General features: G+C 38.4%; 1 protein-coding gene across 11 annotated transcripts in view; it reads left to right on the forward strand.

The window, feature by feature from the left end:
* FBXW7 (F-box and WD repeat domain containing 7) overlaps nt 1-18,945 on the forward strand; it is a 276,174-nt gene that overhangs the window by 59,601 nt on the left and 197,628 nt on the right. For 2 of the 11 annotated variants that reach the window (XM_049852731.1, XM_049852729.1), the window contains exon 2: nt 17,120-17,258. The exons of 6 other annotated variants lie outside the window; for them this stretch is intronic. In XM_049852731.1, the coding sequence (XP_049708688.1) occupies nt 17,145-17,258 (114 nt within the window). In that variant the 5' untranslated portion in view covers nt 17,120-17,144. Of the gene's footprint in view, nt 1-16,438; nt 16,475-17,119; nt 17,259-18,945 lie in introns of those variants that run through there. 3 more of the 11 variants (XM_049852730.1, XM_049852733.1, XM_049852736.1) reach the window with 3 other exon arrangements.

Below are 18,945 nucleotides of genomic sequence, written 5' to 3' on the forward strand. Positions count from 1 at the left end.
GTAGGCATAAGAGATAGTGCTTTGAAGAAAGGAAGGATGCCTGGAGATAAAAAGATAGTACCTTGAATATTCACAATTTAAATTTTAGTTCAGTGGGCTAAATTTTATGTTTAATTTCACAATTTCTCAGTGCAGTCTGTTGAGCTTAATGGTAGTTCTTGACATTGACCGACAGTATGATTTAAAATTCATGGAAACTGACATTTTCCTAATACTTTGAAGGGATTTAGAATGTCTGATTACTGTTAGAACCAAAATGTTATTTATTAATTGGTACTTCTATTTGATTAGCAATTAGTTTAGAAAATATTAAATTTAAGTTAGCAGTAGTTAAAGAACTTACTGCTCTTGGTTCCAATTCATCGCAACCCTATAGGACAGAGTAGAACTGCTCCATAGAGTTGCCAAGAGTGGCAGGTGGAATCAAACTGCCAACCTTTTGGTTAGCAACCATAGCTCTTAACCACTACACCACCAGGGTTTCCATAGACATACATAGTGGATATAGAATTATATTAAGGATATATCACATTTGAAAATCTAGCATTCATGTATTCCTGAGGTACATGAATTCTCCAAAACTTCATATCTGATGCTCTTGAAAAGAGATGTTTTTGGCAATTCATGTAGTTCAGGAGTGACTTTTCTAAAAAACAGACCTCACCACCTTATACCTCTTCTTGTAACCTTGTAATGAGTTTCCTGCTTCAGAGCAAGGCACACTTTGCTCTTAATGCATGGACAGCTGTTTCCTAACAATTCCTTACAGCACAATACATTCTAGCCATATAAATTAATTAAACATTTTGTAATTTACTATGGTGTTTTATGCATCTATCTTATATATGTGTTATTTGCTTGGCCTAAAATACAAATCTCTTTATTTAGCCTCAGAAGTCTCCTCATTGAAGACTTTCTGACCTAAGCTCAATTAATTATTTCCTTTTCATGCTAATTGTTGTATTTAGTAATTACCACTATTAAAAGCTACATAAGAATAATTTTTTGGGATGCCTCCTAAATCAAGTTGCTTGATGACAGGGTTTATGGATTAATTTTTGTAGTTTCTTCAATGCCTTGCTTATTGTAGTTGATTGATAATGTTCTGATTGGATAAGTGAACATTTATGCTTTTCATTTTGAAAAAAATTGCTGAGATTGTTCCTTTATTGAGGTTGTTTAATAAGCAGTGACACAGATCCCTATAGAAATGGCTCTGTGGGAAAGCAAATGGGGAGAATTGTATAAATTATAAATAGTTTTATTTAGAAACAATTTCTTGAAGTTGGAACTAACATGTTATAGAATTACCTAGATGGAGGCTCGTATTTCTACAATGGTAATGTTTTAGTTGTTAAAGTAAATGGCACATAAGAGAATTTTTAAGTTCATATGGCAAAACCAAGGAAAAATCTCAGATTAGAGTCTGTGAGGTTTCTGATGTTTCATAGACTAACAAAAGATTGCTTTATTAGTAGCATTAATGAACAAATTGCTTTATTGGCTTCGGCATACTGGTAGCTTTGTCGGTCCAAAGAGCTAAGTGTTCTTGTTTCAATTCATGATTATGTTAGAATAGTGAAGTGAAAGCCGTTGACCTTCTTTTAAGCAGAAAATAGAAAATTTTTACAGATACATTAAAGCATTATAAGGAATGTGGCAAAGAACTAAATTATTATCAAATCACTTAAAATTTAAAATTTTAGAAATCTTATATCATGGATTTCTTTCATAGAATTGTTAATTGGTATTTAAAGGAATAATTTTAATAGGATGGCTTTGTAGACTTAGGTTAAAGAGATAGAAAAACTGAATTTTTAGAATGAATAAACTTCCAGCTCTTCAAATGGTAGATACTAAGAGCAATATGAGATACAGGAAATATTAAACTTGAGGGAAGATGTAATGCCACTTAATATAATACAAAAATTATATTTTATTTAAATAAATGCATTTTGCTTATTAGAATCATTTTTGAGGTACTATTTGGTTTTGTTACCCTACATCAGAGATTAAAGTGGAAGGAATCTCAGGGTGCAACTTCTAAATCAAAGTTTTTCAAAACAATAAATACCCAAAATTATAAAACTTAAGTATTGTGTAGCTGGGTAATCTTATAATTTCAGCACTTATGTTAACGTTTTAAATTTGTTAATGATAAAAAATTTAAAATACAGAAAAATGCAAGGAAGAATGTAAGATGCTCATGTATACATACTGCCAAAATTAACAGTTATTAATGTTTTGCTGTAATTTTCTTAATAATTAAAAATAGAGTTGAAAATTACTAGTTGCCTTCCCTTGCCTCCCTTCCCAGAGATAGTATCTGAAATATTCTTTAAGGTTTTCTACTTTTATACACATACACATTTCTATGAAAAGATAAATAGTATTGATTTGGTCTTAAAAAGTAAATAGTGTCATTGTTTGCATACTTTTGTAACATGATTTTTTTCACTCAGTTTTCATTTCAAGACTTATCCAAGTTGATATATGTAGGTACTTATAGTTTGCTCGTTCTGACCTCTATAGTTTTTCTTGTATGATTAATTTCATGCTTAATTTATCTGTTCCTCTTTTGATGAGCAACTAGGTGGTTGAGTTTTTCGTTACTGCAAACAGTGCTGCAATAAATATTCTTTACATGTGCAAGAGCTTCTCTGGGCATGAATGTCTGAATCTTTGCTGTCCAGTAGGTTAGCCACTCACCACATGCAACTTAGGCAGTTGAAATGTGGCTAGCCTAAGTTTAATTTAATTTTAATTAATTTATATTAAAATGCAAAAAACAGGTACTTAATTCAGCTATTGGAAAACGTAAGTGTGTTTGGAATGACTTGGACCTGTGAATATACTTTGCTGTAAATTTTATGAGATTTTCATAGGGGTCAGGTATTTCCAGGGAAAATGTAACATCTGAATTGAAATGCTTTAAAATACACATTCAATTTCAAAGATTTAATACAAAGAATGTAAAATATTTCAGTGATTAAAAAATATTGATTACATACTGGTATAACAATATTTTGGAGATACTGGGTTAAATAAAATACATTTAAAATTTAAGATTGAAAACTCTTAAAAACAACGTTCTTCTACATACTCATGATACTGTTAACATTCTTGATATATTAATTAACTAATATGTATTCCATATTTGAGTTTTCTAGTTCTTTTAACAATGAACTTTATGGTGTCTCTCTCTCTCTCTCACCTAGGATCCAATCAAGGATCACACGTTGTATTTAGTCTGAACTGACTTAAAGGAAGAATGTCTTAAATTTGAATTTCTCAGATTGTTTCTTCACAATCAGATTTTTGGCAAGAATACAACAGAGATGATACTGTGTCTTTGTGTCTTTCTCTGTATATCACATTAGAAAATCATAATACTAGATTGTTCTGTTATTTGCAATGTTAAGTTTGATTATTTGATTAAAGTGCTGGCAGATTTCTACATTATAAAGGTTATCTTTTCCTCTTGATAATTAATCATTAATCTGTGTGGTAATGCATTAAGATCGAGTAAATACTGTTTTTCAACAAACTTTGATCCAGTGATTTTAGTTTCTGTCTGAACCAGTGATTACATTGCTTTTTGCAAAATGATAATTTTCTAGTTCTGTTATTCTTTCCATACTTTCCACATCTATTGCCTACATTCCTATGTGTGGGAGAATTTTTGTCCCTCTTTTTCGTTATCAGTATGGACTCACAGATTCCTCTTTTATTCTGTGGGCTAGGTAACCCATTACTGTTATTACTCTTTCTGAGGCTCAAACTGTTAAAATTTAGCAAGTAGGAACTCATTCAAGCTGGTTTCGATGTCTCTCTGACATGTCCCCATCACTCCTTTGAACACTTACTTGCTTTCTGGCACAACAGAATGTTTCCTTCTTACTGTATGCTTTTCCTGGCCCAAATTTGGTATCCGCCATTTCTCCAAGGATCCTTGTTCCTTTTAGTGGGGAATGGAATTTATAAGCCTGCATCTTGGACACTTGATATATTTAGTGTTGAAGAGTATCATTGCTTCTAGGGGCTCTTTTCATTGTATAGAACGAGGAAATAAGCTTCTTTAAAAAACCACTAATACTGGTAATTTCAATCCAGCACCACAGGATACCATCTGTCCTTCCCCTATTTCATATTTGCATCTCTCTTCTTCCATAGTGATGGCCCTGGTTACCAATAACATGAATATTTGTTTATTCATTTGCTCTGCCCTGTATAATATATACAACATAATATTTGAATTGCTATATCAATACCACCATCAACAATGACCCACTAAGTAAAATTTAATATATCTTTGCAGTTCTTTTTGTTCATAGAATATAACCTAATGAAGGTATGCAGTCAGAGTACTATGCTCATAACGTTCTTCAGTTACCATAATGTCTTAGGCTGGATTCTCTAGAGAGGCAAAACCAGTAAAGTATATAAATAGAGATTTATATCAAGGAAATGGCTCATGGGTTGTAGAGGCTGGAATGTCCCAAGACAGATGGAGGTTTGTCCTGATTCATGTAGCTGCAGTGGCTGGAGAACCCAAGATCGGCAAGTCAGACAGCAGGGCTCTTGCTCATAGGCTGCAAAGACTGACGAATCTCAAGATCAGTGGGAAAGACAGCAGGTAAGCTGCTAGCTCAAGTCCCAAGAACAGGAGGCCAGACAAACAGGAGCCAACCACAGGGTCCAGAGCAAGCAAAAGCTCATGGCCCTGCCAGAAAATCTGCTTAGGTTCGACGCAGGCTGCACGTCCAAGGAGACTCCCTTGCAACTGATTGGCTCCTCATCGCAGATCCTATCATTTAGGTGATCACATTAAATCAGATCTCATCGTGGAAGTGATCACATTATCATATGACTGCCAAACTACATCATAACTGCCAAACCACTAAGAATCATGGCCCAGCCAAGTTGACACACAACCATAGTGATCTCATGTCTTTTTACACAAATTATGTGTGCCTTCTACATTTGTTTGTTAACCACTGTCTCCCCCCTCAAGGTATTTTTGTAAGTGTGGTATGCTAATTTTTTTTAATAGCAACATGTTAAAAAATTGGCATAGCAGTACTTCTGAAAATACCTTGCAGAGGGAGGGAATGATTGGCAAACAAACATAGACATGCATTATTTGTATGAAAATATGGTAACTATGATTTTTTTATGTTACTGTAAGAGGGGCGTGGCAGTGTCAGATCTCTAACTTTACAAGGCGGGAGGAGAATCACCATCAGCATCAACCCAGGGTCTATTCCTGTGAGGTGGAGGTCAGACGTATCTCCACCCTTCAACCCCCTTTTTTCTTACATACCAATTCTGACACCAGCCGTCCCTCCTGCGACACTCTCTGCTTCTCTGCTGGGTTTGTTAATTCATTGCAGTGGCCACACAAAACACAGAAAATACTCACAGTTATAGGGTTTATTAGAGAATTAACAGGTTCAACTCAGGATCAGGAATGACCCAGTATACAGTTATTCAGTCAGTGGAGCTTCTTGGCCATCCCACCAGGTGGGTGCCTGTCTCTCTCAGCCCCTCAGTTGGTCTCTGCCTTTCTCCAGTAAGTGTTACAAACCCTTTAGCTCTATCAATAAGTCCCCGGAGGCACTCCACTCCTCAGTCAGCCTCCTGTCTCAAGGCACTCAGTTCTCTTGCTTTGTAGGTTGTCGAGCTTAGCTTTGCCAAGTGCTGGGAGGCAACCCCCTCTGCCAGCAGTCCTTCTGCCTGATGGTGTTCAGCTCTCTTGCTCAATGGATCAGCATGCCCAGCGTAGCCGCCTCCCTCCATGGGCCGGGAAGCCTACTGTGCACCAGTCTCCTGATTCTGCCGCTGCTCTTTCTCTGCTGCCGTCTCCACTGTTACAGCCCTCTCTTTTGCCTGGATCTAGGAGGGTCTCAGTGCAGGAATCCTGGGTTTAAAGGACACACTCCCCTCCTGGCTCTTCTTCCGTGATGATAGTGAGGTCCCCTCTCTGCTTTGGGGATTGGCTCATTTTAAACCTAGTGGAATGGTGAAACTGACTAATCCCCTTGTTAGGGTTCTGTACAACCCTTATTTGCATGGCCTCAGTCCCTACAAGGGATCTGTGTACCTTATTTGCATTATTAGCAGACCCTCCAACCTCCTTGGTGGACCACAAACACCCTTATGTTCACAGTCCCACCCAGTCATTTTGTGAGAGTCACAAGACCGTGAATGGCTAGAAGGGCCATGATGAGTAATTCACTGCAGTGCGGTCGCCAGTTTGATAAACAATTAAGTTAATCTGTTTTTGTTTATATTCAGTTTTAGTACCCTGGTGGTGTAGCGGTTAAGAGCTATGGCTGCTAACCAAAAGGTCGGGGGTTTGAATCCACCAGATGCTCTTTGGAAACTCTATGGAGCAGTTGTACTGTCCTATATGGTCGCTATGAATCGGAGTCGACTTGATGGCAGCGGGTTTAGTTTTTGGTTTTATCATTAAATTGATTTTACTTTATTTTTGTGTATAATAAAACATTAACATGGTTAAAAGATGTCATTAATTTTTCTGTATATTTTTTTCTTTTCAGTTCCTTTGATTTCTTTATTTTCTTCCTGGTTCTTGTTTTGGGTTCACTTTGCTCGTGTTTGTTCAGTTTTTAAAGGTGGAATCTTAGTTTATTGACTTAAGACCTTTTTTCCTTTCCTTTTATAATATGTTGTTAGGTGCCGTTGAGTTGGTTCCTACTCATAGCGAGCCTGTATACAACAGACCGAAATGGTGCCTGGTCCTGCGCCATCTTTGCACTCTTTGTTATGCTCGAGCCCATTGTTGCAGCCATTGTGTCAATCCATCTCATAGAGGGTCTTCCTCTTTTCCACTGACCCTGTCTTTTGCCAAGCATGATGTCCTTCTCCAGGGACTGATCCCTCCTGACATGTCCAAAGTATGTAAGACGATGTCTCGCCATCCTTCTAAGGAATTTTCTGGTTGCACTTCTTCCAAGACAGATTGGTTCATTCTTTTGGCAGTACATGGTATATTCAATATTGTTCACCAACACCACAATTCAAAGGCATCAGTTTTCCCCGGTATTACTTATTCATTGTCCAGCTTTCGCATGTGTATGAGACGATCGAAAACACCATGGCTTGGGTTAGGTGCACCTTAGAGTTCAAGGTGAGATCTTTGCTTTTCAGCACTTTGAAGAGGACTTTTGCAGCAGATTTGCCCAAAGCAGTGTGTTGTCTGATTTCTTGACTGCTATTCCATGGGTATTGATTGTGGATCCAAGTAATATGAAGTCCTTGACAGCTTCAGTCTTTTCTCTGTTTATCATGATGTTGCTTATTGGTCCAGTTGTGAGGATTTTTGTTTTCTTTATGTTGAGGTGTAATCCATACTGAAGTCTGTGGTCTTTGATCCTAATCGGTAAGTGCTTTAAGTCCTCTTCACTTTCAGCAAGCAAGGTTGTGTCATCTGTATAACACAGGCTTTTAATGCATCCGTTCTTCTTCATATAATCCAGCTTCTCAGATTGTTTGCCCAACATACAGATTGAATAAGTATGGTGAAAGGATATGACACTGACACACACCTTTCCTGACTTTAAACCACACAGTATCCCCTTGTTCTGTTCAAATGACTGCCTCTTGATCTGTGTACAAGTTCCTCATGACCACAATGAAGTGTTCTGTAGTTCCCCTTTTTTGCAGTGTTATCCATAAGTTGTTAGGAAACATGCAGTTGAATGCCTTTGCGTAGTCAATAAAACACAGGTAAACATCTTTCTGGTATTCTCTGCTTTCAGCCAGGATCTGTCTGACATCAGCAATGATATCCCTGGTTCCACGTCCTCTTCTGAATCTGGTTTGCATTTCTGGCAGCTCCCTGTTGATACACTGCGGCAGCCGCCTTTGAATGATCTTCAGCAAAAATTTGGTTGTGTGTGTTATTAATGATATTGTTCCATAATTTCCACATTCAGTTGGATCACCTTTCTTGGGAGTAGGCATAAATATGGATCTCTTCCAGTCAGTTGCCCAGGAAGCTGTCTTCCAAGTTTCTTCGCATAGATGACTGAGCCCTTCCAGCGCTGCATCCATTTGTTGAAACATCTCAATTGATATTCCGTCAACTCCTAGAACCTTGTTTTTCGGCAGTGCCTTCAGTGTAGCTTGGACTTCTTCCTTCAGTACCATCAGTTCCTGATCATACGCTACCTCCTGAAATGGTTGAGTGTCAACCAATGACTCTGTGTATTCCTTCCAGCTTCTTTTGATGCTTCCTGTGTCGTTTAATATTTTCTCCATAGAACCCTTCACTATTCCAACTCCAGGCTTGAATTTGTTCTTCAGTTCTTCTTGCTTGAGAAATGCCGAGTGTGTTCTTCCTTTTTGGTTTTCTATCACCAGCTCTTTGTACATGTCATTGTAATACTTTGTTTTCTTGAGTTGCCCTTTGAAATCTTCTGTTCAGTTTTTTTACTTCATCATTTCTTCCTTTTTGCTTCAGCTACTTGACATTCAAGAGCAAGTTTCAGAGTCTCTTCTGACATCCGTATTGGTCTTTTCTTTCTTTCCTGTCTTTTTAATGACGACTGCTTTCTTCATGTATGACCCCCTTCCACAACTTGTTTGGTCATTAGTGTTCAACGTGTCAGATCTCTTCTTGTTTAGTGTGCCAAATTATTGTTCAGTGTGCCAAATCTATTCTTGAGATGGTCTCTAAATTCAGGTGGGTTATACTCAAGGTTGTACTTTGGCTCTCGTGGACTTTTTCTAATTTTCTAAAGTTTTAACTTGAACTTTTCATGTGAGCAATTGATGGTCTGTTCATAGTCGGCCCCTGGCCTTGTTGTGACTGATGATACTGAGCTTTTCCATTGTCTCTTTCCATAGATATAGTCGATTTGATTCCTTTGTGTTCCATCCGGTGAGGTCCACGTGTATAGTCGCCGTTTAAGTTGGTGAGAAAAGGTATTTGCAATGAAGAAGTCATTGGTGTTGCAAAATTCTCTCATGTAGTCTCTGGCATTGTTTCTGTCACCAGGGCTATATTTTTCAAGTAGCAGTCCTTTGTTTCCAACTTTTGCATTCCAATCACCAGTAATCTAATCACCATTCCGATTGCGTGTTCATTTAATTTCAGACTGCAGAAGTTGGTAAAATTCTTCAGTTTCTTCATCTTTGGTCTTAGTGGTTTGTGTGTAAATTTGAATAATAGTCATATCAACTGGTCTTCCTTGTAGGCATATAGATATTCCAATAATATATATATTATTATTCAAATATAGAATATTTGAATAATAGATTCAAATATAGATATTTGAGTAATAGTCATATCAACTGGTCTTCCTTGTAGGTGTATAGGTATTTTTCTATCACTGACAGCGTTGTACTTCAGGATAGATCTTAGAAATGTTCTTTTTGACAGTGAATGCAATGCCGTTCCTCCTCAAGTTGTCATTCCCGGCATAGTAGACCATATGACTGTCTGATTCAGAATAGCCAGTACCAGTCCGTGTCAGCTCAGTAATGCCTAGGATTCCGAAGTTTATGCATTCCATTTCATTTTTGATGATTTCTAACTCTTCTAGATTCATATATGGTACATTCCAGGTTCTGATTATTAATGGATGTTTGCTGCTGTTTCTTCTCATTTTGAGTTGTGCCACATCAGCAAATGAACGTCCTGAAAGCTTGACAAACTAAGGTCATCTCTACTTTGAGGAGGCAGCTGTTCCCCAGTCTTACTTTGAGTTCCTTCCATCATGGGGGTCTCATCTTCCAGCACTATACTATATCAGACAGTGTTCCACTGCTATTCATAAGGTGTGCACTGGCTAATGCTTTTCAGAAGTAGACTGCTGGGTCCTTCTTCCTAGCTCAGCTGAAACCTGTCCACCATGGGTGACCCTGCTGGTATTTGAATACCGGTGGCATAGCTTCCAGCATCACAGCAACATGCAAGCCCCCTGGTATCACAAGCTGATAGACATGGGGCTTTTATTATATTTTACAATATAGACGTTTAATACTATGACTTTCTCCCTAGGCACTGCTTTGACTGCATTGTATTTCAGTTCCTTTAAATGTGTGAAAGCTTGTTTTATCTTGGTGACTGTTTCCTGTAGACTTGAAAACTATATTCTTCTGCGGTTGATTGGAATAATTTGTTTTTGCATGGAAAAGGGAAGATGTTTTAGCCTTTCTGTAAAATTAGAGCTTAAATCCTTATTGATTTGTAGCTAATGGGATTCAGAATATTTGATTTGAGATGGCTTAGTAGTTAAGAGTTCAGGCTGCTAACCAAACGGTCAGCAGTTTGAATCCGCCAACCACTCCTTGGAAACCCTGTGGGGCAGTTCTGCTCTGTTCTGTAGGGTCACTGTGAGTTGGAATCGACTCAATGGCAATGGGTTTAGATAAAACCAAACCATACCAAGTGCTCTCTGGTCGATTTTGACTCATGGCGACCCCTTGTGTTTTACAGTAGTGCTGTACTTTGAAAGGTTTTCAATGCTATAACCTTTTGGAAGCAGATTGCCAGGCTTTTCTTGCAAGGTGCCTGTAAGTGGGTTTGGTCCACCTACCTTGCTAACCAAAGGGTCGGCAGTTCAAATCCGCCAGACGCTCCTTGGAAACTCTAATGGGCAGTTCTACTCTGTCCTATAGGGTCGCTATGAGTCGGAATTGACTCGACGGCACTGTTTTTTTGGGGTTACCTTTTGGTTAGTAGCCAAGCACTTAACTCCTTGCACTACCCATGGAGTCCATTGGCTCTAGATAGACATGCCTTTTACTATCTGCTGTTGTTGTATGCCACCAGTCAATTTTGACTCATAGCGACCATGTATGATAAGGTAGAACTCCCCTATAGGGTTTCCTAGGCTGTAATCTTTACGGGAAGCAGCCCTGGTGGTGCAGTGTGGTTAAGTGCTGCGATGCTAATTGAAAGGTCAGTGGTTTGAACACACCAGCTGTTCTATGGGAGAAATCTGCTTCCTTAAAGATTACAGACTTGGAAACCCTTTGGGCAGTTCTGCTGTGTTTTATAGGGTCTCTGTAAGCTAGAGTCAACTCGACAGCTGTGAACTTGGTTAACCTTTAGAGGAGCAAATCTCCAGGTCTTTCTCTCAAGCCACTGGGTGGGTTCAAGCTGCCAACTTTTCAGTTAGCAGCTGAGAGCTTAAACATTGTGCCACCAGGGTTCCTTTTTACTGTATTATTTTCAAATACATCCCCGTGGGCCCTTTGCTTTCCACATTGGTTAAATAGTAGTGATATATTTGATTTTGTGTAACCTTTGTGTACTTCAGAATAGTATGAGTTAAACTTTGTAGCACAAGTCTAAAGAGTTAATATGTTCCATCTTTCCTCAGTTATTGTAGCAGTCCTTTTTTTTTTTGTTAACTGGGTTTGAATATTGTAATCTTGGGATTAGTGGGATATTAGGACTCCATGCGTAAGGTTTCAGTTTGTTGCAGAATCTGCCTGTTGCAGATATCAAAGTGGGTAAACAGTTTATGTTTCCAGATAAAGTTTATTTTTTGGAAGGTGATTAGAATTCTCACAGTGGTTGGATGTCACTGCAGTAAAGTGATCAGCTGGGGCTTTTGTTGATTTAAAGAGTATGGAGAGAGGACAGTGAAAGATTTAAGGCCCTGGCGTCATTAGAAGTACTTTGTAAACATTGGCAAGAATTATGAGGAATTTAGAAATACTTTTAAGGTTTGTGGAAATGATGAAGAACAGTGCTTTTACGGGCATGCTCTCAGTAGGGCATAACTCTAGAAAGGTGTAGTTATATTTTGAAAGGATTATAAAGATGCAAGTAAGTTATATTAAAAGGTTTTAATTTTTTTAATGTTTTAACAACTGGTGTGTCAGTCAGATATTTGAAAAGTATTCTGAGTTTATTTTTTAAATTCGTTGGTTTTGTCCCTAAGACTATCATCAAAAAGTTGAAGGATCCTTTGAAATTTTTTGAGATAGCTTATAAGCATTCCTTCTTGTTTTTGTAGTACTTAGGCAAGATACTTGAGAAGATAAATACTGAGTGCTCTGCCTTTTTTTGTAAAGGAAATAGGAATGCAAAATGAGAATTTTAAGTAAAATTTTACATCATTTAAAAAGTATTGTTATGGTGTGAGGCTTTTTTTACAAAAATTTGAAGGGTATAAGGTGATAGAATTCAATTCAGTATAAAGGTGGAGGTAAACTTTTGATTTGCACCAGATTGATTTATAAAATGTTTTAATTAGGCTAAAGTGAATGGGTGTTTGGTAATTTGAGAAGTGATTTTGATAATGCTTTGGCCTTTTTTTTTGGTCCAGGTAATTCAAGATTTGATGTCTGTGTGACTGTTCTTAACTCTTGACTGGCTAAGTCCCTGCCTTTATGTAGTCTTCAACAGTCTAGCTCCAACTTTGCCACCCTTAAGATTCATATTAAAAACAACAACAAAAAAAATCATAGTATCTTAGAAAGAGAAATCATTAGCACATTTTAAAGATGTTGGATTTTCCAGTACCTGTGTTTACATGGTTATAAGTCACTAGATTTATTGCTGAATGAACAGCGTGCAGTCACTGAATTTATTATGCATCTTTTGATTCAGGCGAAAAACGTTCTCCTTACGTTCCTACAGCCTTCTCTCAGATCTTTAATATTACTAGAAATCAAAAAATTGGGTGATTTGTCTCATAGACCTGTATCTGGTTCTGTGGGCTCTTTTCATTAGGAATGGAATCTATTGTCTTGACCTAACTTGGGCACTGTTGGCTCTTGGCTTCGAAGTGAACCATAAACTAAGATCCTAGTCCTCCAGTTAGTATTTGTCTGTCTTGTATTGCTGAGATTTGTGACCTTTGTGGGGAGTCTCTTACATTCAGTAAATTGATCTTTCTCTTTTAGAAAGATTAAACAAACTTCTCATGAAGCTTTTTTTTTCTTCTGAAGTGTCTCTCTCAAGTTAACAATTTTGTTTGTATCAAAAATTGCCCAAAGTGGTCACCGTCTTAAGTTATTCATAGTAACATGACGGCATTTAGAAGGATAAGTACATGAAGTAGAAGAAGCAGATGTTTGGCCTGGAGGAGGCACGTAGACTGACTCAAACCAAGGAGAGTGTGGTTATATTTAGCTGAAAGTGTGGCTTATGCACCTTGTATCCCAGAACCCCTACTGAATGGTTGACTGTCTTCAGGCAAAAATCTGATAATCTATGATTCCTGGTTGATTGGAAGTTTGGAGAGGAGACCTCTCCCAGGGCGAGACTCTTACAGATAAAACAACCCAAGACTGAGGAGGATTCTTAAAAGGTTTTGATAAGTAGTCCAAAGTAAAGTATACCCAAAGGGTGCTAGCCTGAGGAGAAAACTTACAGGTTCCTTAGCCTCGGGAGTTGCTCAGGGAAGTGACCTAATGGGACCTGTGCTGCCCTCCTACCTCTCAGCTTTGTCTTAGAGATTCAAAACAACAACCAAAAATATCAGAGCAGTCCACGACAAATACGTGGTTGTAAATACTAATAAGGCAGGTCTCCACCAAGGATAATTTTTCACATCTGATCAAATAATGATGTTGTTTAATTTAGAGGGAAGATCAAAAGTTGATTAGATTTAAAAAAGTGATTTGGAAAATGTAATACAAAAACATGTGTACGCGTTCCATTTCATTTTTGACGATTTCCAATTTTCCTAGATTCATACTTCATACATTCCAGGTTCCGATTATTAATGGATGATTGCAGCTGTTTCTTCTCGTTTTGAGTCATGCCACATCAGCAAATGAAGGTCCCGAAAGCTTTACTCCATCCATGTCATTAGGGTCGACTCTACTTTGAGGAGGCAGCTCTTCCCCAGTCATCTTTTGAGTGCCTTCCAACCTGGGGGGCTCATTTTCCAGCACTATATCAGACAATATTCTGCTGCTATTGATAAGGTTTTCACTGGCTAATGCTTTTCAGAAGTAGACTGCTGGGTCCTTCTTCCCTGTGTGTCTTAGTCTGGAAGGTCAGCTGAAACCTGTCCTCCATGGGTGACCCTGCTGGTATCTGAATACCAGTGGCATAGCTTCCAGCATCACAGCAACGCACAAGCCCCCACAGTACGACAAGCTGACAGACAAAAGCCTTGAGTTGCAATAGTGAAGGATTCCGTGGGGGAAAATATTAAATGACGCAGGAAATATCAAAAGAAGATGGAAGGAATACACAGAGTCATTATACCAAAAAGAATTAGTCGATATTCAACCATTTCAAGAGGTGGCATTTGATCAGGAACCAATGGTACTGACAGAAGAAGTCCTAGGTGCTCTGAAGGCATTGGCAAAAAACAAGGCTCCAGGAATTGATGAAATATCAATTGAGATGTTTCAACAAACAGATGCAGCGCTGGAGGTGCTCACTCGTCTATGCCAAGAAATATGGAAGACAGCTTCCTGGCCAACTGACTGGAAGAGATCCATATTTATGCCTATTCCCAAGAAAGGTGATCCAACTGAATGTGGAAATTATCGAACAATATGATTAATATCACAGGCAAGCAAAATTTTGCTGAAGATCATTCAAAAACGGCTGCAGCAGTATATCGACAGGGAACTGCCAGAAATTCAGGCTGGTTTCAGAAGAGGACGTGGAACCAGGGATATCATTGCTGATGTCAGATGGATCCTGGCCGAAAGCAGAGAATACGAGAAGGATGTTTACTTATGTTTTATTGACTGCGCAAAGGCATTCAACTGCATGGATTATAACAAACTATGGATAACACTGCGAAGAATGGGAATTTCAGAGCACTTAGTTGTGCTCGTGAGGAACCTTTACATAGATCAAGAGGCAGTTGTTCAGACAGAACAAGGGGTTACTGATTGGTTTAAAGTCAGGAAAGGTGTGCGTCAGGATTGTATTCTTTCACCATACCTATTTAATCTGTATGCTGAACAAATTATCCGAGAAGCTGGACTATATGAAGAAGAAGGGGGCATCAGGGTTGGAGGAAGACTCATTAACAACCTGTGTTATGCAGATGACACAACCTTGCTTGCTGAAAGTGAAGAGGACTTGAAGCACTTACCAATGAAGATCAAAGACCACAGCCTTCAGTATGCATTACACTTCAACATAAAGAAAACAAAAATCCTCACAACTAGACCAGTGAGCAACATCACGATAAATGGAGAAAAGATTGAAGTTGTCAAGGATTTCATTTTACTTGGATCCACAATCAACAGCCATGGAAGCAGCAGTCAAGAAATCAAAAGATGCATTGCATTGGGCAAATCTGCTGCAAAGGACCTCTTCAAAGTGTTGAAGACCAAAGATGTCACCCTGAAGGCTAAGGTGCGCCTGACCCAAGTCATGGTATTTTCTGTTACATCATATGCACGTGAAAGCTGGACAACGAATAAGGAAGACCGAAGAAGAGTTGATGCCTTTGAATTGTGTTGGCAAAGAATATTGAATATACCACGGGCTGCGAAAAGAATGAACAAATCTGTCTTGGCAGAGGTGGGGCCAGAATGCTCCTTAGAGGCAAGGATGTTGAGACTGCGTCTTACATACCTTGGACATGTTGTCAGGAGGGATCAGTCCCGGGAGAAGGACATCACGCTTGGCAGAGTACAGGGTCAGCGGAAAAGAGGAAGACTGTCAACAAGGTGGATTGACACGGTGGCTGCAACAATGAGCTCAAGCATAACAATGATTGTAAGGATGGCGCAGGACTGGGCAGTGTTTCGTTCTGTTGTGCACAGGGTCACTATGAGTCAGAACTGACTCGACGGCACCTCACAGCAACAACGATATAAAAATGGCTTAAAGGAAATACACATAGGACTGTGTTTACATTTTGAATAAAGTTGTTATATTTACTATAAAGAAAAACATTTAGGAATATGAGAATATTTATTTGGAAGGCATTTCTTTCTGCCTGTATCTGTTTAAAAGAGAACCTCTACCTGTTACTTTTGAGTGAGAAATTCCTAGGAGGTCTCGTGGATTACCACCAGTACAGTACTAATATTGGAACAAAAGATTATTGGTTTAAAAAGGTCTAAAATTTTCTAAACAGCAGGATCAGGTAGTTTGCTTTAAGGTTTTTATGAATGCCTGGGCATCTTATTGCTTTTGAAATCAGTTTCTGCGTTTGCAGAATCATCCATTTGTAAATCTGATGTGGTTCAGCGATAGAAATCTTGCTTTCCATGTGGGAGACCCAGTTTGATTCCCAACCAGTGACCCTTATGTGCAGCCACCGCCCGTCTGTCAGTGGTGGCCTGCTTGTTGCTTTGATGTTGAGCAGTTTTCAGCAAAGTGTCCATATTAAGACAGACTAGGAAGAAGGACCTGCAGAGCTACTCCTGAAAATCAGCTAGTGAAAACCCTGTGGGTCACAGAGGTCCTATCTGCAACCCATCAAGTGGATGTGCGGGACCTGGCCGTGTTTTGTTCAGGTGGACATGGGATCACCATGAGTGGAGGCCGACTTGATGGCAGGTAGCAACAACAAATCTAACTTGAGCCTGTCCAGAAAAATCATTAGGATTTTTTACAAAATTTTATGTACTGTTTATAGAAAATCATAAGGAATTCCTCTCTGATGAAATTTATGCTTACATTTAAGCTACTCTTAAACTTATAAATACAAAATGACAAGCCGTGTTTATCTTTATGTAATCAGTGGAAATAAACTGAAATACCTTATTAGGAAATTCAGATCGCAAACTAGTAAGTTATTTATATATATATATTTATATATATTTTATATGATGGCCTAAAGATATTTTATTGAAATAACCTTTCATCTATCTTTATATAAAGTTTTAAAAAAACTGAGGTGTAATTTATATATAGAAAAGTACAGATGAATTTTTATAAAGTGAACACACCTTTTTATCTACAACCGAGATCAAGAACTAGAACACTGTCAGCTTCTCAGCTTTCCTGGGTCCTCTCCTAGTCAATAACCCCTTTACCCTAAAGGTAACTACTATTCTGACTTTGTAATCAGAGATTAGTTTGACTTGTTTTTTGAGTTTTATGTAAATAGAATCATGCAGTATGGCTTCTTTCACACAGCATTGTGTTTGTGAGGTGTATACTATTTTGTGTGTGACATTATTTTTTATTTCGTTTTCACAGAGGTTTATGATTCCATTGTGTGAAAATGCCACAGCTTGTTTCTCCATTCCACTGCCTATGGACATTTGGATTATATTCAGTGTTAGGTTATTACGAACAATGTTGCTATGATAAACTTTGTACATATCTTTTTGTGCAGGTATGTACCTGTCTCTGGTGAGTATATACCCAGCAGTGGTATTGCTTAGTCATGGAATATGTGTATTTCCAGCTTTAGGAGTATAGCTGAACAGTTTTCCATATTGGTCATACCAGTTTACATTGCTGCCTGCAGTGTTTGAGGCTGCCAGTTGTTTCACATTCTCACCTATTCTTGGTATTGTGTGATTTTCAGATAAAAACTGGGCATTTTGGTGGGTAATAGTACCTCATTGTGGTGTTAATCTGAATTTCCTTAAGATTAGTGATGTTGAGCACCTTTTCATGTTTATTGGCTTTTTGTGAAGTTTTAATTTGGTCTTTAGCCCACCTTAAAAATTGGGTTGCCTGTTTCTTAGCGATTTGAAGTTGTTTTTTATGCATTTTGGATATGCATCCTTTGTTGGATATGTGCATTGTGTATGTCTTCTACTCTGTAGCTTACATTTTCATTTTCTTTAAGAACAAAACTTCTTAATTTTAATGAGGCTCAATTTGTCAGTCTGTTCCTTTATGGCTAATGTTTCTGTGTGTGTGTGTCCTGTTTAAGAAAGCCTTGCCTGCCTCAAAGTCATGACAGTGCTTTCCTGTCATCTTGTAAAAGGTTTATTGTCTTACATTTCATATTTACATCTGTAATATGCATTTTTCTCCCTTTTTTCATGACTGTTGATGGATACAATTCGTATTACTGATTTTGATTTTAATAGCAGTAGTCATAAAAAAACCAATTGGCATGGGTTGCCCATAAGAAAATGCTTTGTTTTTTAAATAAATGGTATTGTAATTTCCCTGGGTGGCTCAAGTGGTTTGTACATGATTGCTAACCTGAAAGTCGGCAGCATGAACCCACCCAGTAGTACCTCAGAAGCTCTGCCCTGGTGATCTGCTTCCTTTAAGATTACAGCCAAGAAAACCCTGTGGAGCAGTTCTACTCTGTAACATATGGGTTGCCGTGAGTCGAAATCAACTCGATGACAACTAACGACAACAACAACAGCAATATTTTCTGGAGGTGAATTGACACAGTGGCTGCAACAATGAGCTCAAGCATGACAACGATTGTAAGGATGACGCAGGACCGGGCAGTGTTTCGTTCTGTTGTGTATAGGTCACTGTGAGTCAGAACCGACTGGATGGCACCTAACAACAACAACAATTGCTGAGACAGATATTTTTATTCTTTTTTTAAATTGCACTTTAGGTGAAAGTTTACAAAGCAAATTAGTTTCTCATGAAACAGTTAATACACAAATTGTTTCGTGGCACTGGCTGCCAACCCCACGATGAGTCAAGTCAACACTCTCCCCTTTTCCACCCCAGGCTCCCCATTTCCATTCGTACAGTTTTCCTCTCCCTTACTGCCTTGTTGTCTTTGCTTTTGGATTGATGTGCCCATTTAGTCTCGTATATATGATTGAACTACAAAGCATGTTCCTCACATGTGTTATTTTTTGCCGTATAAACCAAAAAACAAACCTGTTGCCAACAAGTTGATTCTGACTCATAGCAACCCTATAGGACAGAGTAGAACTGCCTCATAGAGTTTCTAAGGAGCGCCTGGTGGATTCGAACTGCTGACCTTTTGGTTAGCAGCTGTAGCACTTAACTGCTATGCCACCAGGGTTTCCGTTTGCCGTGTATACCTGTCAAATCTTTGGCTGAGGAATGAACCTCGGGAGTGACTT

Source organism: Elephas maximus, chromosome 13, assembly GCF_024166365.1.
Source record: "Elephas maximus indicus isolate mEleMax1 chromosome 13, mEleMax1 primary haplotype, whole genome shotgun sequence".
Taxonomy (NCBI): Eukaryota; Metazoa; Chordata; class Mammalia; order Proboscidea; family Elephantidae; genus Elephas; species Elephas maximus.